Here is a 25,857-nt window from a genome sequence, read left to right on the forward strand (position 1 = left end):
ATGTGCTCTTGTGCCTATTTGTAGGCCTGCTATAAATAACCTGTCAGCCAGCGCGTGCTCATGTTTGACTGACAATTGCAGTGCTTTGCGCTGGGACCGCAGGCAATTTTCAAAAGGACATTAAGAAAGAAAGAAATGGTGAGCTGGCTGAACTAATATTGCTTTCTTTAGCTTCCCTCGTATGTAGTTGTTTTTTTTAACTGTAGCTCGAGTTCTGAAAGTCTTGAAGTTCCTGGGGAAGGCATTTTTTTATGGGGGTGCCAACTGTCTGATTGTAACATCTTATAGTTAGGAAATGCATTGCACAGTTTGTGCAAGGAAGCCCCTGGCTGCTGGTTTGATTGTAGCACAGTAAAGAAAACCAACCAGTTTGTTTTGTGGTTTACCTGAAGCTTGCTGACAAGCTAAATTAAGTTTCGTCGAGTGTGAAGACCTACAATTTATCAGAACTCCCTCTTCCTGTATTTGTTTTATTTTATCTGGATAAGCTAGCAAGGGAAAATGGGTTCCAGGAGATCAATCACTCGTGCTTACTCTGCAAATGGAAGATATTCTTCCAACAACTCCAGCACTGAAAATGGGGACGAGACACCTCAGCCCAGCTCTCGCCCGGACAGCCGCAATTACCTGCTCAACGTGAGACCTGAAAACAGGTAACGCTGTTTTAAAAAAAATATTTCAGTGGAAATTTACCTTTTCATTTTTTAAGTTTCCTAATAAGGCCGTGTTTCTAAACAAATGCAAAAGGCATTGCTTTTATTAAAACTGTAGAGGAAATTGCAGCGCTGGGACTGAAAAGGCTAATCATATGTTTGCATACTTACATAGACAACAGAACTTCACTCAGCAAAGTTAGAAATACAGCAAAAGTAAGGCAGATTTAGACTTTCGAAAATGATAAATGCAACTTGCTCAAAATCCTCATATCACGATTTTGAGAGCTAGGCTGTGATTGCGGGAAGGAGCAATTAAATTATTTGAAATGGTTTCATAGTGTTAAAATTATTATGTTTCTCACTTGCAATTTCTATGTACAAGTTAGATTAAGAAAAAAGGGAAATCACAGGTGATATGGATGATTCTGATAAAGAAACTATGTTCTACCTCTCTGTTAGATCACCCTGTACACAGAATGGTATTTACCAGTTCTTTACAAATATTAAGAACAACATACATGATTATTAACACATTAAATATAGAATTGCGTTGTATGTTTCTGCACTAAATGCATGATGCACCCTACCCACCATGTCCAAATGTGCCAGTTTTGAAAGCTGCCTCTGATGCTGAGATTGAAATCCATCTTTTAAATTTGCATGGCTGTTTAACTATTTTTAGCATGTTAAAGCAATGAACTCTAATAAAACAGGTCAACAATTCTGGCTCGGATTAAGTTATTTTACCCCACTAAGGGTAATTATAGTCTTCAGTTGCACCAAATCCCTGTGTCATTAATAAACACCATTTATCAAAAAATAAATAAATAAAAATAATTAAAGGTTATACCTCCCAAAGTGCATTTATAAACTCCAAGCATGGTTACGTCTTGCAAGAAAAAATAACCCATGATATTTTCCCCTTTTTAAATGTGTTCATATCAGGTTGTCACAAACAAGGTAACTTTACCTAATTATTAATTTTCCTCTGTTAAAGTACACTGACTAATTAAACATATATATTTAAAAGCAAAGCTTCCCATGGTGATACTGTACCACTCTATTGAGAATATTACCTTTTAGCAAAATGAGCTGCACAAAGTTTAATACATTACTGTGGTAATCGTCTCATTGTTATCCTGTTTATTTTGATCCTACTCAGGCATTTAGAAAAGTCCTGTTGTGTATCTGTTTTACAGTTATGTCAATGTGTCTTCTGTATTAGACTTATTATTTCATAAGGGTCAGCTTCTCTGCTGGTTTGGTCTCGTTTCTGCAACATGCTGGCTGGCCCCTATGTTATAACATTGTTTGTGCCTATGTTGTACATGCTTGTTTACTTTACTGCTTCTATTTACTTTTTTTCCGCTTAGCTATTCACGTCACAGGTACTCATACTACAAGCCAAGGTAATCCCACATTTCTCAAGTTCATTTGAACTAACACTTACTGATACTCAGCAGTGTTTACATAAAGGGACACCAGAGACCGACATCGGGCGCTGAAAACAAAACACGTAAAAGTGGTATACACTGATGTAAAACATTTATTATTATTATTATTATTATTATTATTATTATTATTATTATTAATACAATGATAAATTGGAAAACGCAAGAAAGCTTGTTACCGTTAACGGTCTTTCTATGTGGAATTAAAGCGCAGAAGGGAAGAACGCTGGTGTCTCACATGTAAACAACGGGTGAAAGAAGAGGACAACAAAACGTAACAAAACGTTACCCTCAATATGTTAGGTCGGGGACTTTTTCTGTACAGGAAATCAAGATAAGTGATATTTTGCCAGAGTTATTAAATACAGTAGGCTGTAGGTTGGATTCTATTCAGCACTGGGGTCACGGAGGCCTGTTTTACAGTACTAGGTCCACCTTAAGAGGGCTCACAATATATAACTTGGCTGTTTCGTTTTTAGTTAACATCACATAAAGATTAGTCCCATATATGCTCTCAAGCTTTGTTTTTATTAGTACATTTTAAATGTTTCAATAACGATGTGTGTGCTTATCGTCATGTCTCTGCACCTCTCAATGATGCAGATCTGTATTTAGTGCAATTCCCATTTGACTCTTAAATGCATAACTGTCCCTCCCAAATTATGTTTTCTTGTTATAATGAATAAAAACCTTGTTATAAGTTTAGAAATATTTCAGCTTTATCAGAATAAGAAATGAAATCCCCATGTTTGTTCATTATAGGAATAATCACTTAGAAATGCTTTATTTTGGTTGCTGGAGGTCACATGTGTCTGCTTTAATACAGTTAAAAATAACCTGTTAACATGAGCTAGATAAGAGCTTTACTGTGTTATAGTAATTACAAATAAAGTACAATTAATTTCAATAGACCACCAACATTTGAGCCACATAAAACAGACCACCATTGTGACCCTTTACCTTAGGATCTAGCTGGTGACTAATGTAATCAATTCTCATTTCAGATTTTATAACCAGGACAAAAATATGTATATTTTATTTAATGGTTTCAGCCACAGTGTCAATAAACAAATGCATATATTTTGGTGTGTAGTAGAAAGAAAAAAACCACAAAAACACTCCGCTAGTATATTGCACACTGAGTATACTGTAGTATACTTTTCCAAGTTTAAATATAATTTAAAACACTGGTGACATTTCAGAATAACCACACACTTTATGAATACTGCACCTATATTTGTAACCTTAACCCTCACTCCATGAATGTTGTTTTCTTTGCGACTCTTTTAAATGCACGGCTTTATTGCAGGAGCACTTTCTGCAGTGTTATAGCCCAACTGACTGAGGAAACCCAGCCAACCTTTGAGACCACCGTGAAGTCCAAGGCAGTGTCTGAGGACTGTAACGTCAAGTTCTCCTGTGTGGTGTCAGGTAATTACTGTATCTGCCAGGCCTGCGCCAGCAAACGCTGTTTCAGCCGTTGCAACACAGTTCTTCTTTCTGTGTATAGGAACAACCTTTGCAAAGGGCCCATGTGAAAACCATTGTGTGACATGATTATATAGCCTGTGTCCCTGAACGGGAACTCCTAATGAGTATTTTTTGATTGCTGATTGTCATATTTTTAGAAAGCTTGCAATCCTGCAATAATAATTAGCTTTTTGTTTTGTTTGAAAACGATGTAACTTATGTACTGTTAAAAGGTTTGTGGTCTTGATGTTAGGTGATCGTTATAGCCATCTGCATATCCTACCTTTTCCATAGATGTATCCATTTCATTTAATATTAATATAGAGGAGTACACACCTCATGTTTTCTTTACATAGTAATTTAAAATCATTCTAACAACCTCATCAGGAAGCCTGTTAGTGAATGCATGGGAATATTTAAAACCACACAAAAACTACAAACATGATTGCTGGTTGGAAACAGACTTCCTAGCATTGTTTCTGGACTCTCAAAGTGGAATATTATTTTCTAAATAATATTATTTTCATCTTATATTCCTACGGCTCTGCCTGCTGTTTTTTTTTTTTTGGCTTGTGTTCAATGGGATTAGCCTCATACAATAGCTATTGTTCACCCTGGTATAGCTTTATGCCAGATTTGGATGTGCTAATCTGTAGCCTTTCTCGCAAGTGGATTCTCAGTTATTTCATTATTGCTCTCACACAGAGTACAGAGGTATTTAGGAATACCCTTCAGCTCCAACAGTAGCGATAAATCTTATTAATAGTGTTGTTTTATATTGGTTTACATTTGGGTGCCTTGCTTGTTTATCGCTCCCATTCCTTCCCTAGTGCTGCACTGCACGTCTTATTATAACAACCATTGTGCAACTTTAGCATGCGTGCGTTACAGGATGTAAACAAAAGCATGTGTCTTCTCAAGAAATACAAACAGTTTTTATTGCAGGTACTATATCATGAAAAACATGTCTGTGTAATAGGAGACCTCTTCAACCAATTAAGTCTCAATAATAAAGTACTGTTGTTATGCAAACACATTTACAGAAAAGCAAGGACATTATTAATTGTGTTGTCATTAATTAACCAGATCTGTCGAGGGTCCTGGGAGACTGGTCTGAGGTTTTTGTTTTAGTCAGATGGATGTGTGTCATTCTTTATTAAAAGCCATAATTTAACTCTTTAGATACGCTGGGCTCAGCTTTAAAACTGTATTTAATAAGTTATACTGCAGTATCCTGTACATTTAAAATACATTTAAATGTATTTAATCTGAACTGAATTTTTAAATGATTATAGCACAGAGAAGCACACTGTATAACATTTTTACAATGTTTCGGGTACAAAATTTTATCATTGCAACTGGAATCACACCTTCTGACTTATTTTCGGAACACGCAGATATTACCACAGAACATGGAATAAATATTCATGAGGGCTTGTAACAGTAACATGAAACAGCAGTGATATGCATGGGGCATAATAAAGAAGACACATGAGACTCTGTGTGGGTAACACAAACATAATCAAGTGAATAATCAAGGTTTTTCCAATCCTCGCAGATGGGTTATTTTGCGTCGTTACCCACACAGAATCTTAACAGCTTCTGTTATCTTATACACACACGCAGAAATGTGTATAAGTTGAACATGATTAATCAGAGCCTTATACAGTGGTGTGACAATTTGTTAGAACACCTCAAGATTTGTCATTTATATCCTTTATATGTACCTAACACCACGAAAACCTCTGGGTGTGAGAATCTCGATTTCCGCTCGGTAATCAGTGATACACAAAATGTTAGACTGCTTTATGTTTTAATTAGGCATCTTAACCAACTTCTAAAAAGTGTCATGCATTTTACCATTTGGGGCTATGTGTACATTTTCTCTTACTTTTTAAAACTAATTGCATGTGTGGTCTATTAAAGTCATCAGTTAAATTAGACAGTCAATAATTTGCCTTTTTATTTTATTTTTTGTACAATTTTTCAAGATTGTCAGTTACAGTTGTTTGATTTTATATGCACAATAAACAACAGAAACAATGGGGTGTTTTAATAAATTTCCACACAACTGTGCCGGTAACGTACCATGGTTTAAACATAAAAAACACACACACACAGTGCAATATGGTTTAACCATGATACACATATCTAGGGACTGTAATGATATTTCAGCCTGTTTCACGGACAAGGACAAGAAATCCTAATTTAGATCTTCCTTGACATGTATTTGAAGACGTGGGGCTCAGGGTACTCTCAATCTCTGTGAAGTTCTTTGATGTGATGTGCCAAAGCCAGTTGGAAATGTAATTCTGATCCCCTGTGATCAGAGCCGGTCCTGCTGGATGGAGTCTCAAAGGGATTTGCTCTGTATGGAAATGCAACGCTAGCACAGTATATGATTTCAAAAGAAAAAAATAAATGGCTGAAATTCTATAGGGCAAATAATTAGAAAGTGTACATCCTTTTTTTATCAATAATTTTTATTTTCTAATAAAAAAGCAATTACCTTGAGGTGTAATATTTTGTTCGCTTGTTTTCGACTGTGATCTAGACTGGCTGTTGTGGTGCATGATCCCTGCAATAAAGAAAAGTGTATTTACTGGGTTTATTCATTTCAGATATTTACATCGTACAGGAAGCTTCAGTGGCAACGGCATATAATTGCATATCACGTTTCATTTTAATAACAGCAATACCATCTTACCATGTGGGGCTTGTAAAACGGTGTAAACAAAACAGCTCAGTACAATCAGCTCCTTATAGGCGCAATACACACTTTAAATATTCTTAGCAGGTTCATTACCGTTTAAGAGATGTAGGTTTTGGGCTCCCGGGTGACGCATCTGGTGAAGGCACTCCCAATGGACTGCAGGATGCGCCCTATAGCCTGGAGGTCGCCAGTTCGAGTCCTGCTATTCTATTGCCGACCGTAGACGGAAATTTTTACATTAAAAAAGACTAATTATTACATTAAAAAAAAAATAAAGATGTAGGTTTCTGTTCTAATAATGTTCTGCTGAATTCTAAAGCTGTTTCTCAAATCTGTGTAGGTTTCCCAGAGCCTGAATTAACTTGGTATAAAGATGACATGGAGATGGACCGATATTGTGGCCTTCCCAAGTATGAAATTTTCCGCAACGGAAAGACTCATTCTCTTCACATTTACAAGTAAGTAATGAAGCTTATTCTTGTTAATATTGTGTGAAATCAGACAACTTTCAATTACAAAACAAACTGCAAAACAATTACTGCAACTGCACATTTTGTAATTTGTTTAGCAGACATTACCACAGACTACCTAACATCTCAGAGGTCTGCATCATTGCCTTTTACACTCATTAATACAAAAATATTGTTTATTTAGAAAGACGAGGAATGTCCTTTTATATGAACAGAGATTGTTAAACTATAAATGACAAAAATCTGTTAGCACATAAAAAAAAAAATCCCTGGAAAGAACAACAACAAAGAAACTCCAAACAGGGTTTATTTTATATGTTGTATAGTAAAGCTATGTATAAATATAATTTGCTGTTTGTAAAATAAATATGTCTGTAGAGAGTTTACATTTTTAACAATGCCTCTTCCGTTTGGAGGTCCCATTTTGTTGTACCTCAGTATCTGTCTCTAGAAACTAACAGAAATCTTTTTTGGGCCTGTTTTACTTGTAGCTGCACGGAGGATGATGCTGCCATCTATCAGGTATCAGCCAGAAACAGCAAAGGCATAGTCTCCTGTTCTGGTGTTTTAGAGGTGGGCACCATGAGTGAATTCAAAATACATCAGAGGTGGTTTGTGAAACTTAAACAAAAAGCTCAGAAGAAAAAGAAGGAGCTGGAGGAGAGTCGGAAGAAGGGCAGAGAGAACCTCCAGGAGATCAAGGACCAGCTGAGAATGGTGAGCCCGGAAAGAGCTCCGAGGAAACGGAGATCAACCGCGGAAGGTACCATGCAGTCTCCCGTATCGCTGCCCGAGATTGAGGAAATGGTGAAAGTGCATATTCAGGACGCTGAAGTCAGGCTACGGGAAGGCACTGCTGATGGAAAGGAGCAGGCAGCGTCAGCAGCCGAGATGCCCAATGGCTTTTCAACAAATCCTAACGAGACAGACAATGCTGAGAAAAGCCCAATAGAGAATGGCAATCAGTTCCTCACGTATATTTATGAAACAGTGGAAATAGTCACTAAAAGGCCACCAAACAAAGAATTTCTTGCCAAAAAGAAGATAAAGGTATCTAATGGAGTAGATGGAGAGGAGCTGAGAGATGATGTAGGACAGGGCAGAGTTGATCATGAAAATGAGAACGATGGAGGTATGAGTTTGTCACAGTATTTGTCACAGTCCCTAAACTCCAAAACGTCTGAAAATCCTTTAAAATCTTCAGGGTCTGAGGATTTTATGGAGATTGACACGGGCTATGCAAATTCAACAGTAGAGCCAGAGGGGGTCAAACAACAATGGCCTGCAACTCAGCTTCACAACAATTCTGAAGCAAGGCAAGATGCTGGGTCAATGGAGCGCAAGGAGCCAGAACCTCCTAACCCACCGCCTCCCGCTAGCCCTGTATACTTTTCTTTAAGAGACATCTTCTTTGCAAACCAAAATCAGACTGAAGATCAGCTGTTGAAAGTCCCAGAAAAGACAGAGCCTGAAAACATAAAGTCAGAAGAAGAGAAACCAAAGGTTCCTCAGTTATCAATCCCTTCGGTCGCTTTGGGCTGTGATCAGAAACCAGACGAGAAAAAGGAATACAAACTGCCAGATGTGGGCTCATCTTTAATTGAAGCACATGACAAACCACCGATTGTGGATATGCATTCAGACGCCCAATCTTTAGGGGAACTGGAAATTGCAGAGTCCCCTCTCCAGGTACAAGAATCTTCTGTAGCCAAAGAAAACTTGAGTATGAATAACCCTTCTAAACAAGCTGTTACAATGTCTGAAATGCCGGGAGTGGAGATGCGATGTGGAGAGGAGGCGCTGATGTCTTATTCTATGGAAGAACTAGAAACTTCACAACCATCTATAGAGGAAGTCTCTGAAAGTAAACAGAAGGAGCCTGTGCAAGACCAGCCATCCCTGCTGGCACTGCTGAGTGAGGTAAGTGACTTCTTCTGTAGCCTGAGCTCATGCAGGGTTTTGTTTCAATATCAGCCAACGCAGAAATGCAATAGGCCCTTCAATGCTATTTATAGGGTATAAGCATGCATCTGTGTGACAAGACTTGAGTATAGCGACAGATGTTCTTGCTTGTCAAATGGCATATGTTCCTCAAGATCACTATGGTAGAAATGGCCATACTGAACCACAAGTCTGCTACATAAATATATAACATTTACAGTCTGAGAAAAACATTATACATGGTAGAAAATGTTTTTTTTAATTAATAATATTTATGTATTATTATTATTATTATATATTATTATTATTATTATTATTATTAGTTGTAGTTGTATTTGAAATTAATTACATTTTGGTATTAACTGTATTTCAGGATATCCAAGAAGCTTAGATTATAAGGTTTTATAATGCTGGATCATAAATCTGTGCCATCTTACTTTTTTTGTATGAAATGCTATTCACACCTTTGGGGGGGGGGGGGGGGGGTATGGTACTTAATCCTGCAAACTAGGATGTAAGCTATTTATGTATTTATTTATGCATTTTGTAAATCTGTTTATAAATTGTATAAGCAAAACCTAACAGACTCCTAAAACCTAACAATCAGACACCCATGTGCCATTCTGTATCTAGTGAATATGATAAGGGCTGTCAGCTGGCAGGGCAGTGTCACGGCCACAGCTGTTATCTGGCCGGTAGCACAACCGGAGGTGGAAAGCTTCAGTATAAATTAACCAGTCAACAAAATAAACCAAACAAAACATGGGAACAAATGAAGGTTTGAACAATACAAACCAGGTAAACAAAAACTCCAAATAAAAACGCCTGATTTGTTCCAGCTGGGCTTGATTGACCATCAGTTAGCCAATCACGACCCAGCCATATTCCACACATGAAACTAACCCCACCCACCAAATTTAAATTTACTATTTACATCTGCATGGCTTCTGCACAGCCACAGCCGTGTTTGAGCAAGATCAGGCGTCTCGCCAGCGGGGTTGCAAATGCCACAGCAGGTACAGCACAAAACCACACCACTCTGGGGCAGGTCCAGAATATTTGAACAATGGGGTATCTGAGCAATTTAATCAACCTCAGCACAGGCAGATTTAGCAATCTTTCAGGACAGTGTAAAGTTTGCACCATTTCAGTTTGAAATGAAAAAAAAAACTACCCTTTGAATTGTCCCTGTTTGGGGGAAAAATCGTGTTATAGCCTGTCTTCATCTCATCCCTTTAAAAGAGCTGGCACATATGTGTGGACAGATTGCATACCCTTTCCCAGAATAGGCGTTATCACTGATGATGTGAGGTAGCTGGCAATCATAATGATACTTAAACACTGTAATATACAGTACATGAGGAAAACCCTAGGGCTGCAGACTATAATTGCAATGGTAAACAAGTACTGATTTGGCTTTTTTTCCATTCATGTATTTTTAATAAATATCATCCTGCCTTTCCTAAATGTATTCGTCAAAGCTTATGAGTTTGAATTTGTTGTGGGTGGACACGTGCCAATCTAATGAAGACGTCATAAACACCAGTCCTCCAGATTGACTCACTGTTTCCCTTAATGTATAACTTCTTATGCAATCATTACGCAGTGTTTTGAAAGGCTGACAACAAATGTGAATCACACAATCGGTGCTGGATTGTTATTTTTGTTCTGTTCAATTGCTCTGTACTTCGGCTGATCTAAATACCACTCTCCTGGAATAGGCCTGAAAACTCTGTCTGGCATATAACAAAAAAATATATATTTTGAGACTCACTTGCACTGTTATCTGTTTGATGTCCATAACCTTGGTTAGCACATTTCAATAATTTCAGTGGCAACAGTGACAAAATAATGGTTGCAAATTCATAATGGAGGGACACTGGCACTCCAGGACCAGGATTGGAGACCCCTGATTTAGTCAATGAATAGGACTCTCAGGTTGATTGTTTCTCAATTTGTGGCATGTAATTTTCTCTTTTTAAAAAGACTTATTTTCTTTGAAAATATGGCCCCAGTTAATAGTAAGGATTTACTTTTGCTGGCTTCAAAGACTGACACAGTTGTTGGTGGTTAAATGTACACTGAGCAGTTGACATGAAAAAGAACATCCCAGTTCTGTACTGTTTCAGGTACTGCACCATGTTTTAAAGAACTGAAAAGGTGGTGTCCCACAGTTGTAAACGTTTGTTTTCAATGGAAACATAAGAAAAAGGAAGAGAAAACAACAAAGACTATTAATAGTATTCTAATGCGCATGGGACGCAATTTACTAATATCTTTAGTTAGCGAAAGGTCTGGTTGTTATTTCTTCAACACAAATCAACAAAGTACATTTCCTTCATATTTTCCCAGTCATGTTTTTACATTTGAATGATTTCAAGTGTCATTTAAAAGTAGCCACAATACATACTTTTTCTGAGTTCCATGCGATACTGACTGTAACTCATTTGCCATTATTTTGATGGCATGTGTAACAACAAGACAAGACCAGAATGGCAAGCATGTATTTCAGTCACACAGTCAAAGTGCAGTATGTAATTGGCATTGTGAGGATAACCGTGATCTAGACAGTGCCTGGTGGAAAAACAGTTGTGACTGTATCCCAAAATAAACCCTTTGCTCATTTCCTGCTGCTTTACTCTCAGCTGTCAGACAAAGGAGGAATGTTTGTTTTCTTCATGAGTGCTAAAATTTGTGAAGAAAAGGGTCCTCTCTATCTACTGATTAGACTTACGATCATAACTGGTGATAATGTAGTGCAAGCCACCAGAATGTTATGCTAATAACTAGGGGTTTATATTGATTAATGAATGATTAATTGATTAATCACACCGGTGGGCTTTGAAATATTGGCATCCCCAATATTTCACAATATCTCAGAATGAAGAAAAAAAAAGACAGTGACTTGCAACATTTGCTCATCGGTGCTTTCCTTTCACGGCAGTACTACAACTTTGCTACTTTGGCTAACTATGGATATTAAACATTAGTTGGCATTATGAAACATTTGCAGTAAATTGCATTATGTTAATACTTTGTACTACTTGTAGTTGTCTTTCAATACAATTTCATATCACTAGCAAGCAGGTGTGATTAATTGATCGTAGAGAGGAGGATTGATCAGTTAGTAATAAATATCAAGAGGAACTCTTGACTCTTGAATTGCATGTTTTCAAATGAACTCTGCTTGCACCTGCTCAGCAGTGACCTGTGGCTGCCCACTTGAAATGGAACAGTAACTGACTTTCTGGCTTAGTGAATTGTGTGAGGTTTGTGGCGATCGCTTTATGGAAATCAGGGTATTTCACAGGAATCGCTTTGTTCAATGACTCACTAATAGTTATTACATACATTGTGTGCAAAAACAAAAGACCTGTCGCTGTATATAGTGCTATTTTAAATGCTTAACAATGGGTGAAACATTATATTAAATCTGAAGGATTTTCTCTAAGATTACTTCAGTTATTTGAAGTTGTAAAATGCTTAGACGAAGATTTAAATAGAACTTTCTATGTAAAGTTGCCATTTTTGCTGTGGAACAGAATGAGAGGAATGTTCTATTAGGAAGTGTTCTATTAACCGTGGCAGCAAAAAGTCTTGTTAAGTTGAACAAGACAAAACCCAATTGGAATAAAAATTGAGTGTGTAAGAATTTCTCCTACAAATTCATCAATGTACGCTTCAGCCTGATATTCAGTTTTCAGCTTGGTTTGGGTTCAGGGTGATGTAAAGAAATAAATCTTACTAGCAGATTAAAATTAAGAATATTTGAGAAATATTAGCACAGTCCAATTTCTGAACACAATTTAATGTATGGAGTTCCATCCTTTCAATCACAGAATTGTGTGCACAGTACATGAGGTAAATATTACTGAAAGGTGACTACACAGTTTAACACAGTGGAGTTAATCACCTGTATTTTGAGGTGGATCCCTTTTTTGCCATTTCAATGAACTACAAAAAAAACAAAACACAAGCAACATATCGATAATGTGCACCTTCCTCTTCGTCCTGATCACCAGGTACATTATAATAGCTGTGAAAGCAACATTGACAACCAAGCACTGCTCATCTAATACAGCATGTCTAGTATTACGCAGTGTTTCATTTAAAGTGTAGATCACACCTTCTACGGGAAATCACCTGCATGCACAACAGGGGAAAGAGGACTCTGTATTTGACGTAGACTGCTTCATACCCAGGGACAGAGAAACCAAACAGCTGTACCACAACACACGGTTTGGAAAAGGCAACATGAAAGCACTGAACGATAAATAGGACTTGTTGCTGTGCACTAAGTTTAGGAGACTTCGATGGAAAAAGAGAGTCATGAGGCTATAAATAGACCCAACTCCTTAATGTTATTTTCCCATTGCCTCCTTTCTACCTATTATACTGGAGAGCATGATGAGGCTTACTCTACAGTACTGTCAGATCTGTGATTAAAATGAGTTCTGAGTTCTTCTTAGTGTTGCAGCTTGTCCTCCCCTATTCTTGTTTTCTTAGGGTTTGTTGAAAATACAAAAGTTGCCCATTTGCATTGCAGAAATTCTGTTGCAGCACAGAGTGAACAAAAATCACAGTAATGCCACACAAGTTCGATTTTGCCCGTAATGGTTTGTGTCTTCTTTTAAAAAGATAATTAACTGTTTACTGTGTGTAGCGCCTATCTTTTTATTAATCTTTACTCGATGAAATTACAAACCAACAGAAGAGTTAAAACCAAGCCCTTATTTCTTGGTTGTTTAGTTTTCCAGACTTTTCATTTGACTTTTTTGACTTTATTGAAGTCCATTTAACCTGCCTGCCCAGTGTTGGTTGACCTTGTGTGCAGCAAGACCTGGTCATAAATCAGCCATGTGGGGGCTTGCATCACCAGGTTGGGAGTGCCCATTGGGGTGCTGCTGTATACAGTTGTTTTAGCAGGGGAAATGTACCCGTCTTCTTGTAACTGTAGGAATCAGTTGTCATCGAATTATGTCATTATTAGCATCCTATCTTGACTGTGTTTTTTGTATCAGAGGGACAGTTTATTTTATTATGTTTATTTAGGGGTTAGGTTTGGTGCTAAGGTGGTAACAGAGAAAGAGTACTTTCAAACAAGCACAACCTTCTTTTAACTGGGAATAACATCCATTTAAGTTAAATTTGAACGTTTTTACATGCGTACAGGGGATGCTGTTCTGAATATAGTGGAACTTCATTTTTAAATAAGAATACAATTGTCCATAAATAATTAATAATAATGATATACATTATATTATTATTATTATTATTATTATTATTTATTATTATTATTATTATATTATTATAAGATTAAAAATGTGCAAAGTAAATTCATTGTTGGGGTTACATCAACTGTAGCGACTTGATGCTATCACAGACCTAGATGGCCCTCTATATTTGAGCCTGTAACCTTCATTAAACATTGTATAGCTGATATATTCTAAGCTTTGATAAAGAACTGCTGGTTGAAGAATGATTGACTCATTTTCTACTCAGCTATTTACGTGGCAAACAAATGAAGCGCAGGTCCTGTGGATGGCATCAATGTTAATAAAGTCCAGCCAGGTGATATAACTCTGAAACACGAGGAAGTGGTTGCATTGACTGGTCTCTTCATCTGTTCTTGTATAAAGAATTGAGAAATAATTCTTCCTTTATCTTCCTTCCTTTTGGTGAACCCTAGAGGAGTTATGGAAACAACTACAGCTGCAGTCATAAAACATTTTAGCAATGATTTGTTTTACAACTTTCTCCTTTTACACATTACACAGAAAGTTGCTATGAGCCATTCACAGGGACAAATACATTCTTTGTTTTTGTTTTGTTTTATGATTATGAATAATCATCAATAAACAACAGGAGGCACATTTAACTGGGGAAAATAAGTACCTTTAACTAACCGAGCAGGACTATGTATATATAAATACGTATATATTGTAGCAAAAACAGAAAAGTTAAATATATTGTATCAATACTTTCACAGTATGCATATTAAATAAATATATTATAACAGGTAAATCCTTCTAGTAAATATTGTGAATGAGAGGATGTAATGTTTTTGTCAACTGAAAAATATTGCAACTTAAATAAACAACACCAACAACAGAGTGAGTAATGCAAAGACAAATAATCCTCCTGCTCTTGAGATATTTATATTGGGCTGTAATAGCTTCTAACTGTTTGTTTATTCCTTCAGGTCGCAGATGAGCAAAGGGAAACGCATTTAAAGGAAACCTGTATTACTGAGGATGTGGTCAACATTTCACAGTTAAATGTAAACGTGCCCTCTTTATTTTCTACTGAAGAAACAACTGCATGTGTCAAAGAGTTTATGACAGAGTCCCCTGTGTTGAACACCCATGGAAACCAAGGATCCAATTCTGTGGGCCAAACTGAGCAAAACATGGAGACTGAAACACAAAAAAGGACCATGGAAAGCATTGCTAAAGTTGATGCTGCTTCCGAATGTGCCAAACCCACAGGAAACTTGGATACCAGTCATGCCTCAGCAAGGATGGATCTACAGCAAAATGATGTTAAGGACTATATGGCTGAAGTGTTGGATGCAGTCAAGGAAAGTGGAATATGTGCCTTAGATAAACAAGGTGACACTGATACCTTGGTGGAAGAGACTGCTGTTAGGGTTGAGATAGATGCAATTCCAGAGGATACCGTTCATGGTAAAGAAAGTGAGGTAAAGGATCTGCACAGGGAACTCAAAACTGTTCCTCAGGAACCTATTGTACCTCTAGAATTAAAAATGCCAGATATAGTGATACGGGAGGTAGAACAAGAAAGTGTTCCAAAGGCAGCAAATCTGAAAGAGTTAGAGTTACCAGGGGAATCAGTCTTAGAACGAGATGTCAAAGGAGTTCCCGAAGTGCCAGTAATAGTTACTCATGATGAAGTTGCTTTAAATCATATTGATTCACACACTAGAGTTGAAGCAATCGGAGAGGACAGCAGTCTTGTGCCACAAGCTGAGGTGGAAAAGAAAAAGCAAGAAGCAAGGGTACAGAATATAAGATCGCAAGAGAACGATCAAATAATGGATAATATGTTAGGCTTACAGATGGACATCAGCAACAAGGCAGATATATTCCCAAGTGCAGGTGTATCCTATGATGCCAGCAAGAGCCTTCCAAAGCCTGATTCCAGTGCGCAGAACTTATCCCCCCCAAACAACACGCCGTCTGCTTCACAGACTCCACCAGCAGCAGTGCCTTCTGTTTTGGTACCTGCTGTTGTAGTACCTCTTAGTGCTGTACCTCCTATTTCCATCACATGCTTTGATGATGCCTCTCAGGAAGACAGGCATGCTAAGAGAGAAGTAATATCTCTTCCCGCAGCAGTTGAGGCTGTTGTTGAACAGGATGAATCCTTAATTGCACTGCTACGTCATGTTAAGAATGATCTTGATGCTGGGATAATATACAGTACTAAAAAGGAATCTGACAGCAAAGATGCTCCCCTTCCTATTGTTACCGGTACAGATACAGATGCTGCATTGTTAAGTACCAGTGAGCAGCCTGAAAGCAAAGCTGTACAGACTTCTTTGGGAACACCGAAACGTGTGTCAGGTACCGCTATCTCCGTTCCCTCAAAGTCTGAAGAACGGACCACTCAAGGTGTTGGTTTGTCTGATAAGCCTTCAGTGGAAAATGTTTTGCTCAGAAGCATGGCAAGTCCAATCCTAAGCCCTTCAACTTTAAGAAGGTTTGCAACAAAGAGTCCCTCAAATGCAGAAGAGCCAGGACTTGCTACAGTTCCAACAATCAGAGTGGACAGCCTATTGCTTGAAGACGCTGCCCACTACGAGAGAGCAGATGAGCAGCCAGAGAAGAAAGACAGCCTACCGACTGTCCAGTCTGGTGAGACCAGCCCCAAACTGAGGCACAGTGAAAGCCTGACACTCATCCCATCTGCCACGCCAGAGGAACTGGCCTCCGGGGCTCGACGGAAGATCTTTATTCCTAAACCCAGAACAGAAGAACTTGAGGCAGCAGTCCCAGATTCACAGCTGAAGAAGGAGGAGGAGTCCAAGAGAAGAAGGCTTTCACAAGATCTTGAGGTGCCCAGTATGTCTCCTGGGCAGTCCAGGAGGGGTTTGGCCTTTTTGCAGACTCCTAGCCCCCAGAATACTCCGCCTATGGAGAGGCGCTCCCCTACCGTCAGCAGGAGGACGTCCAATCTGGAAGTTCCCAAGCTGTATGAAGAATCGATGAATAAGAATGAAACGGCTAAGGAAATACAAACTGAAGTTAAAGTAGAGGACGTTAAGAAGAAACAAGATCCATTTAAAGGTATGTTGTCAAAGGGATTTAATGAAAATAAATATATGTGTGTATACTGTGTGTAACATAACTGAAGCACAGTAAATGCGTGATAAACTTCAAAATTACCATACAAATTTACAGGGAAATTATAGGATAAGTTATCAGTCCTGAAAAACATGCCTAATTCCCCTAGCTGTGTTTTTCACATTCCTCAGCTCCCCAGGTGATCCGGAAGATCCGTGCGGAGCAGTTCTCTGATGCTTCAGGACACTTGAAACTCTGGTGCCAATTCTTCAACGTACTAAGTGACTCAACCATAACATGGTACAAAGATGAATATCAGATTGCTGAACTGAAGAGAAGGTAAATGTACTGTGCTATTGTAACCTGCATGCAAAGAAATCCCTCGGCTGGTTTCACACACCCAGATCAGCAGTAGTCTTGAACTGCTTTACCTAAAATAACATTAGTTAGTCCAAGATTAGTGATAATTGTGAAACCAGCCACTTGACACCTAACTTGCAAATTGCATTTTTGACTTTTTACAGTTTGCCTGGGTCCTTCTGCTATACTTAAAGCTGTTTGGAGAAAACTTAAAAGTTTAAAACTTGCTTGTTGAGATCATAAAGGTCATGACTTTTCATATATAGTCGACAGAGCCCCTGAGGATGTATTGTGGAGCTCGATAGGTTATGCCAGTTAGATCATATACCAGTATTCCTTTCTCATTAAATCAAAATGTGTTCCGTAATCAGACTTGCTATATCTGGCAAATGCTTGTGAAACTTGTCCTGTAAGTGGTTTCAGTGAAACCTGATCGTGGGACCTCTTGTGGTTGACTGGTGCAGTCACAATGATGAACAAACTAAGTGCTGTGTTTTTTCAAAGTCTAATATTTTAATGAAATAAAGTTTGATATGCATCAAACTATCTTATAATTAAGTATGAACATCACAATTGTTTATACAGTAATTAATTTGTTTGTAATTCATCTGTAATGCTTGTTAACGTCCACATATTTAACATCATTGTTGTTAAATGTTGCTACTATTTTCTAATTACTTAATCATTTACTAAAACCATATTGACAGACTGGATTTTTTTCCCCAGCTCCGGAGATGAAGGTCAAGTGGCTCTTGCCATTGTGCAGACGACTAAGAAGGACTGTGGGGTGTATAAATGTGAAATAAACAATGAATATGGAACTGATGCTACAGATTGTCTACTTAGTGAAGAAGGTAATACAAACAACATATTGTGTGCAGTATGTGAAAATTTTCTACTGTATATGCTTAAAGGCACCAGGCATTTCTGTTACCAAAATTAAATGCATAGCAGTATAAATCAGTTTTTATTTTTTATTGTTACAGTATTGTCCGGGTTCCTTTTACGAGAAGAATCGGAAGGTAAACAAAATCTTGTTAATTTTTTTTTTCTTTTGCTGTTTGTTGTTGTTCTATGAAAAGGTGAAATATATGTACGTGTTATCTACATTTGAGAAGCACTCCTCTTAAGGGCTTTGCATTGATTGCTCATCATTGCTAAGCTCATCCCTTATCCATTCTTGTGTTGTCCAGTTGGAGAGGAGATTGAAATGACCACCATGGTGTTCACAAAGGGACTGGCTGATTCCGGGTCCTCGGGAGACAAGCTCTTCGGAAGGATCATGACAGAGGAAGTTCACGTTGGAGAAGGGTGCACAAAGAAAGCGAGCAAGGTGAAGGTTATCTATGGATTGGACCCAATATTTGAGTCAGGCAGCACCTGCATCATTAAAGTGCGCAACTCCATTGCTTATGGGACCAAAAATGGAAGTGACCTAATTGAGAGAAACCACGAAATTACAAAACAGGTAAGCTATATAGAATGCAACTATAAAACCAATAAATTGTAATGGTGACAACAGTATTATGAACAGTTGTGAATATTTGGTTATTTTTAACAGCATTATTATGCAGCGGTCAGTTATGAAAGCCCCACCCATGCTTTGGAGGTTGATAAAAAACCTGATATTATCTCAGGATCTGTCTGCTTTTCTTGTGCCCACAGGGGTGGGGTATTTCAATGATATCAACACTCTTCTGTACCAAGTTTGAATCCTAACAGTGGTAGTTTACAGTGGCCTCCAATCTGACTCTATGTATTGTGCTTCACTGCAAAATGTTTTTTTTTTTTTTTTTTTTTACAGGAGTGCAAAATCCAAAACACTGCTAGAGAGTACTGTAAAATATTTGCTGCAGAGGCAAGGGTAGTGCCAAACTTTGGCCCAACACCTGAGTAAGTGAATTTGTTGTGATTTTTTTTTTTTTTTTGAAAGGCTGATACCCTCACATATGACAATATGACAGGCCATCACATTCCCAGGCAATAACCTGTGTAGTGGAGGCAGCCAAAGGGGCCCATAGCCCAGCATTGTCTGTAGCTGAAATCTTGAAGTTTTGAAGTCTTCTTTTTACTTTTGCTTTCAGGATTATTCCACTGCACCTCATCTATCGGCCTGCCAACCCCATCCCATATGCAACGGTGGAGGAAGACTTGAAAGGATGCTTTGTGAGGTTCTGCATTAAGGACAGAAATGGAAGATTGATTATGAGGAATGTTACAGACACTGAACAGAAATGCAGTGCTTTCCAACATTGGATTTACCTGTGGACAAATGGAAACTTACTGGTCACTGACATGGAAGGTAAGAAATGACATATGGAAATAATATTTGGATACAGTAAATATGTTTTATTTATTAAAAAGCAGTCACTTTTGTAAAGTTCATAACATGTTTTATAGGGATAGTATGATATATAGACCATTCTGTGAACTGTATAGTAAAATATATGAAAAATACACAAAATATATATAGACGGAGAATAATGCTATTATGACGTTGTGTAATTTTCAGATGAAAAAAAGAATAATAAGACTGAAGTTAAACAATTCCTGTAATTATTAATTTTTGTATTACATATTTCTAGAATATATTGTCCGGTTTACAGGTAACAGTTGTTAAGATGAAGCTGTTTGTGTGAAAGCGTGTTTGATAATTTTATTATGTTAACAGGAATAGGCAAATGGAGTGCAACCCACCACAATATCATTTAGTGGTTGATAAAACGCTGCCATTCGACACAGCACGAAGTAGACCTTCGGATACTTTGTGTTGTTCTTTACAGTAAATATGTCGAAGGTAGATGCGCTGTAACACTTCTGGAATTCCCCTCGTTGACCTCCACTAAGCTTGTGGTTTTAGATATTTATATGAGTGTGCAGCGCCAAACTGCTGAGTAGACAGGAAACTGCCTGGCTTCAGATTAAACTCTTCAAATCGTAACAAACAAACTGAATTTTGCAAATTCTTTTGTTCGTTAAAAAACGGCAGGAACTGGACTAGACAGTGCTGAATTCATCCATTGTAATTCTATTTACGTAAAGGAATATAGGGCTAAAATTTCAAACCTCTGTCATCACAGAACAGAATTCAACACCAACTGGTGGAAGTAAAGTATAAACCGAAATTTATTTATGTGTTTGTATTACAGGTGTTGGAATGAAGATCACAAATATTGGGATTGCAACAAAATCAAAAGGGTTTGTAAGAATTAAAGAATTAAATTGGTCTTGAGGAAATACAGGCCCTTATGTAAAATCACTACAGAATTGTATGTAGTGTAATGGACACTCTACTACAATATTTACTGCAGACTACAGAAAGAACATAGTACACAGTACCATAACCACCACCATTAAGCATATCTATTCCTGCATGGCTGCATTTTAATAAATGGCAGTATTTTTTATGAGGAGTTTCTAATAGTGCGAGATGTTCAAACTGTCTCCATAAGGTATTGAAAGCGTGGTCTTTATAGAACAACATGTCTTTATATGGAGGTGGGCACTAAGTTTGCTGTACAAGATGTTAAATGTGATGTTAATAAGTAAGCTCAGTTGTGGTTGTGGCCATGTGTGTACGTGAGGTTTTTTTATGCATTGTTCTGCACTTGTTTTTTATGCATTGTTCTGCATTTGTTTTTTATGCATTGTTCTGCACTTGTTTTGCAGGTATCAGGGTCTAACAGACAACTGTTCACCTGTGCTTTTGGAGCAATTCACTGCACTCCATCAATGCAATCGCTACTGTGAGCTGCTCAGTCTGCGGTCCCTGAAGACCATGGATACTCTACAGCAACCAGGGAAACTCAAGGGCTCCAGGAGCCCGCTGTTGAACAGGAAAGTTGGATCAGGGCCATCGAGCCCACAGATGTTGAAAAAGGGATCGGCGAGCCCTCAGGGCTCAAGGAAGGGCACATCCAGCCCCAAGGTGGTTAAAAAGTCAGATTCAGGAGACAGCAAGATGACAACGAAACATAAAGCTGTGGAAATCCCCAAATCTGTCAAGATGAGGTAATCCAAATTAAGACAACAAACACACCATCTTGGAAACATTCTTCCCAGTGTTTCAGTTGGATTGTGGAGTGGCACCGCAGTGTCAAACCCCAGACTGTGTTGTTTTTTTTTTTTTTAAAGCTTCGAGTTGTTACTGAGCAAGCTGTGAACTTCTCTGTAAGAACTGTGTGACCCATCATTGAACTTGTGAAAGATGTACAAAATAATAATAATTATTGCTCATTGTTAGAGAATGTGTAATGCAACGAGAGTTAAAAAAAAAAAAAAGCTCAAGTTTTGTCTTTTGATGCCTCGTGGTTCAAATATAGTAAAGACTGTAAATATGAGAATGTAATGAGCAATCATCTTGTTTTATAACAAAATGAGAAAACGGAAACCAAAGACAATATTAGTTACTATTTCAGTAGACTTTGTTTTTAGACTAACTTGGAGGTTTGTAGCAGGGACAGAAATCAGCATATATATATATATATATATATATATATATATATATATATATATATATATATATATATATATATATATATATATATATATAAAGATATGTATTATATAATCTTGCATGCTGGTTTATCTGCCTTAACTTTTTTGCAGCATAGTCGTTATTCATATTGCATTCAGTCATGACGCAGGGTCTTAAAATCAAGTTACCAGATCTCTCAGAATTGACCAGGACTGACTACGGTCTTTAACTAGAAGAAATACATGTTACTGAAAACGACAGAGATATGATAATATTATCAATCAGACCTTCAACTACAAGTTACAAGTGGTATCTCAAAAAAATAAATACATTTTATGTGCGCAATGGGCTTTGCTATGCCATTTATTTGAACTTTAACCCTGGTGGAAGGTGTCTATTGCTGACCATGCACTGGCTGGGTTTTCATTTAGTCAGAGCGGAAGGTGTATTTGAGGTTTAGCTGTGTGTACATGTGTTTGGTGGAATGACTCAAGGCCGATTGGCTGATAAACTGCAGTCCAAGGATGTTAACCACTGTGGGTTCATCTGAAGTGTGGTGATCTTTAGGCCTGTGACCTTCAAAGACATCTTTAATCTAAGTCTGTAGACTGAAAGACATTAAACAGATCTGCAATGACAGTACTTAATCTTTGTGCATGGCCGTAGCTAGTTATGAGGTCCAGACCTCGGTTAAAATTTTAGCTTAAATGAAAAAAGAAAAGTGTTTAAATGTTAATTGATTTATTATTTTCAAATATAAAACTCTGGTAAATTAATGAAATGATTAACGTGCACATATAAACAAAATCTGCTGCTACCGGGAGGGGAGCTGTTTTCAGGGTTCAACGTGCAAGGAAATACGCTGTGCCACTGTGTGAGGCGCCAGCCACGCCAATCATCCTGTGAAAAAAAATGACCAGCCAGTGCTGCCAGATCAGAGGTTTTCCCTCCAGATCCAGAGTTTTCACATTTCTGCTCAGGGCAACCTGGAGGTAAGAAATTGGCAGAGGTTTTTTTGAAAGGTACATTTTTAATTTTAGAGGATTTTCTAAAGTTTTTTTTTTTTCTGTCAGAAAACATTTTGATTTATTCAGAATATACTTTCCTTTACTAAGGTGGCGGATGTGCTGTGACATCACGCCTGCTGGCAGCTGCAGCCTCTGATTTTTATAGAATCTCTCCAGACATTGGATTTACTTTGACTGCCCAGGATAAGATCATTTCATGTGCAGCACGCATTTGGGCTGCTAGGCACACATAGCGTCTGTGCTGTATAGGATTTGAGTGAGAGGCACAGGTGGGGGCCTAATACTTGTTGGAGAGGAAATTCGTTTAGTTGTTAGAGCAGTGTTTAAGTGTTGTGCCAGTCAATTAATATATATTCTGGAAAATGAAGAAATAACATTTATAGATTTTTTTTGTTTTTGTTTAATAGTGTAGCCATGGTGTGCCAATATAATATCACTGGAGATTTAATTATACAAATACAGTGCATTCCAATGAATTGCAAACATGATAACTGCATATTGCTGTTAACTTTTCCTATGAAAATGCACATGCAGTAGATTCCTTTGAAATGCATATTCCATGTGACTAACAGTTTTATGCATTTAACCAGAGTAAGGTACATACATTTTCAAAATAAATGTATTTCACAGTTGTATGTAATTATATGGTATACAATTACATGTGTTACACTGTATATGTTACTGATAATTGCAAATGCTGGTTAATTGCATACAAACTTTTAGGCACCTGGGCTATGCAAGTAACAAGAGTCTACTGTAATATGACTTAATATGATGTGCTGCTGGAATTATTTAAAGTTGGATTTCAGTGTCTCTTAATAAATTCAGTATGTATTGAACATTTCACCAGCCTAATTGTTTGTGTTTACAATTAGAAAAAAAGGAACTTGAGCCCTTGTACTAATTTTTTTTTTTTTCCTAGAAGTATTTGGGGCAATTCTAAAGGTTTTCTTGCATTCATCTGGAGGTTATTTTGAGGAGGATCAGTGTCAGTGTGGACAGTGTATATAAATTAATTCAGGTAAGAATTACATTTCAAAATGCTCGTTTTTAAATTCCTAAATATGCCTGCTGTATATACATTTTCATCTCAATGAAAAAATGTTGTGTAGAGTTGAGTTTTAAATGTAGTCAGTCAGGCTTATAAATCCAAGGTTATTTAAAACAAAAAAGTTTGGAATATGAAAAAGTTAAATGACTGACTGAAGGAAAACAGTTAAACAAGAACCTGTTTCATTCAGTTCGATTTAACATTTAATTTTTCTAAAGTTAAAATGCAATATTATAGGGTTAAATTTAGATGCAATCTGAACAACTTGAAATGGAAAGGAAGATCTGAACTTGCAGTTTAAAGCTAAAAGAACTTAAAATGCAATAAATAAATAATAATAATAATAATAATAATAATAATAATAATAATAATAATAATAATAATAATAATAATAAACATTTCTTACCCGGGAGCAGCGTGTTAAAGCAATATCACAGTTAAATGCCAGTACCAGTTGCTGTCAAGTCATAAAAACACAAATTTTAAATACAATTCATCCCAGGATCTCTACATTACAAGCCAGTATTACAATATTACAACCTCGGGTAAATTATCACTCTAGCTACGGCCATGTCTTTGTGGTCCAGTATTGTGAGGAAATAATTATCTGCCCCATAAGATAAAATATAACTGGATGACCACAATAGTATCTTTTAAAATCTTAAATTTTGTTCTTTGATTTCTTATAATAATATAGATCAGGCTCATGCTATCACCCAATTTTACATTTTACATTTTACAGAGTCAATAAGTAAAAGCCAGCCCTGGTTTTATAGTGCTATTACATTGTGTTTGATATAATGGCAGCAATGCAGCATTAAAGCTGTTTCAGGAAATTCAACTCGAACCTCATTAGACAAGCGCTGATTCCGCGTTTACTGCAGCAGCCACAGTTGCATGGCTGGTTGTGCGAGTTGCTGATTAGCAGAAAAATATTTCCGGAACTGGAATGTAATTTCTATAGAACTGTCAAAAGTATATATATATACATCTGTCTACAGCTTGAGTAACAAGTGCTTCGATTGATGATGCTATTCTTTTTTTATTATGTTTTTTTAAAATATACAGCACACAATCAAGCAAAGAAAATCCAAGACAAATACAAAATATGAATGCATTATATAAACAATGGACTTGGTCACAACTGAACCTCATAACAAGATGTTCCAATTCAATTGCTTTTTTTGTTTCATTCACTGAGACAATTCCTTTTTGAGAATAACAGCTAGTGTGGTCCCGGAACAGATCTGGTGGAATCCGGTTTTGCAGCCCACAAACCCCTGTTTGAATTTGGCACAGAAATTCAGAGATGTTAGCAGTGAATTAGCTGGTGGACGGGGTCCTTGGAGGATATTCTCACCAACATGTTCTCAATGGAAACAGCACCGCAGCTCGTCCACTTCTGTATCCAACAGTGGATGATGATGCCAGCTTAAGTGCAGCTACTGACTTACAAGACCCGGGACTTCTCATTATAGACGAGTACCCCTCAGTGAATATGAGGGAGGATGCAGTATATTTAGTGTAGCATGTCCACATGTCTGTGAGATTGTGAATCATTTATTTTTGAACGGTGCTCTGTGTTAAAGCAACGCTTGCTTAAGTTTTGAAGCATGCGCATTGCAGAGGGAAAGGCATTATTATTTTACAGAGTTGAATTAATAAATGTTACTGTATCAATATATATATTAAATGATTGGTCTGAGAAAGTTCCCGCTGGGTTTGTTCTGATCAAATTGTATGAATTAGGTATTGAATCAGGAAGCTGGTAGGCTGTCCTGACTGATGGCAACTAGCTATTGGTTTGTGTTTCATTATCCATTATTACTAAACAGGGATTTGGGATACATATATATATATATATATATATATATATATATATATATATATTATACATACACACACACACACACACACATATATATATATATATA

General features: G+C 37.3%; 1 protein-coding gene across 5 annotated transcripts; it reads left to right on the forward strand.

The window, feature by feature from the left end:
* The first annotated feature begins 31 nt into the window (after window positions 1-31).
* Window positions 32-21,383, forward strand: LOC121294350 (alpha-protein kinase 3-like). Of its 5 annotated transcripts, none has more exons than XM_041217969.1 (15): window positions 32-138; window positions 489-653; window positions 2,030-2,065; window positions 3,417-3,538; window positions 6,631-6,748; window positions 7,252-8,680; window positions 14,904-17,010; window positions 17,199-17,346; window positions 18,094-18,221; window positions 18,354-18,389; window positions 18,561-18,835; window positions 19,172-19,260; window positions 19,452-19,669; window positions 20,517-20,565; window positions 21,037-21,383. In XM_041217969.1, the coding sequence occupies exons 2-15, from the start codon at window positions 502-504 to the stop codon at window positions 21,380-21,382; spliced, it is 5,253 nt and encodes a 1,750-aa protein (XP_041073903.1). In that variant the 5' UTR covers window positions 32-138; window positions 489-501; the 3' UTR covers window position 21,383. The 5 variants fall into 5 exon arrangements, with proteins under 5 accessions (XP_041073903.1, XP_041073901.1, XP_041073906.1 ...); XM_041217967.1 differs by having other exon boundaries at window positions 36-138; window positions 493-653; XM_041217972.1 differs by lacking the exon at window positions 20,517-20,565 and having other exon boundaries at window positions 36-138; window positions 493-653; window positions 21,037-21,150.
* The last annotated feature ends 4,474 nt before the right edge of the window (window positions 21,384-25,857 follow it).

This window comes from Polyodon spathula, chromosome 19, assembly GCF_017654505.1.
Source record: "Polyodon spathula isolate WHYD16114869_AA chromosome 19, ASM1765450v1, whole genome shotgun sequence".
NCBI lineage: Eukaryota > Metazoa > Chordata > Actinopteri > Acipenseriformes > Polyodontidae > Polyodon > Polyodon spathula.

Coding starts and splice junctions, on each gene's coding strand:
- LOC121294350 (XM_041217967.1), top strand. Junction 17,011..17,198: donor GAAACAAGATCCATTTAAAG/GTATGTTGTCAA, acceptor CACATTCCTCAG/CTCCCCAGGTGATCCGGAAG. Junction 18,222..18,353: donor TTGTCTACTTAGTGAAGAAG/GTAATACAAACA, acceptor TTATTGTTACAG/TATTGTCCGGGTTCCTTTTA.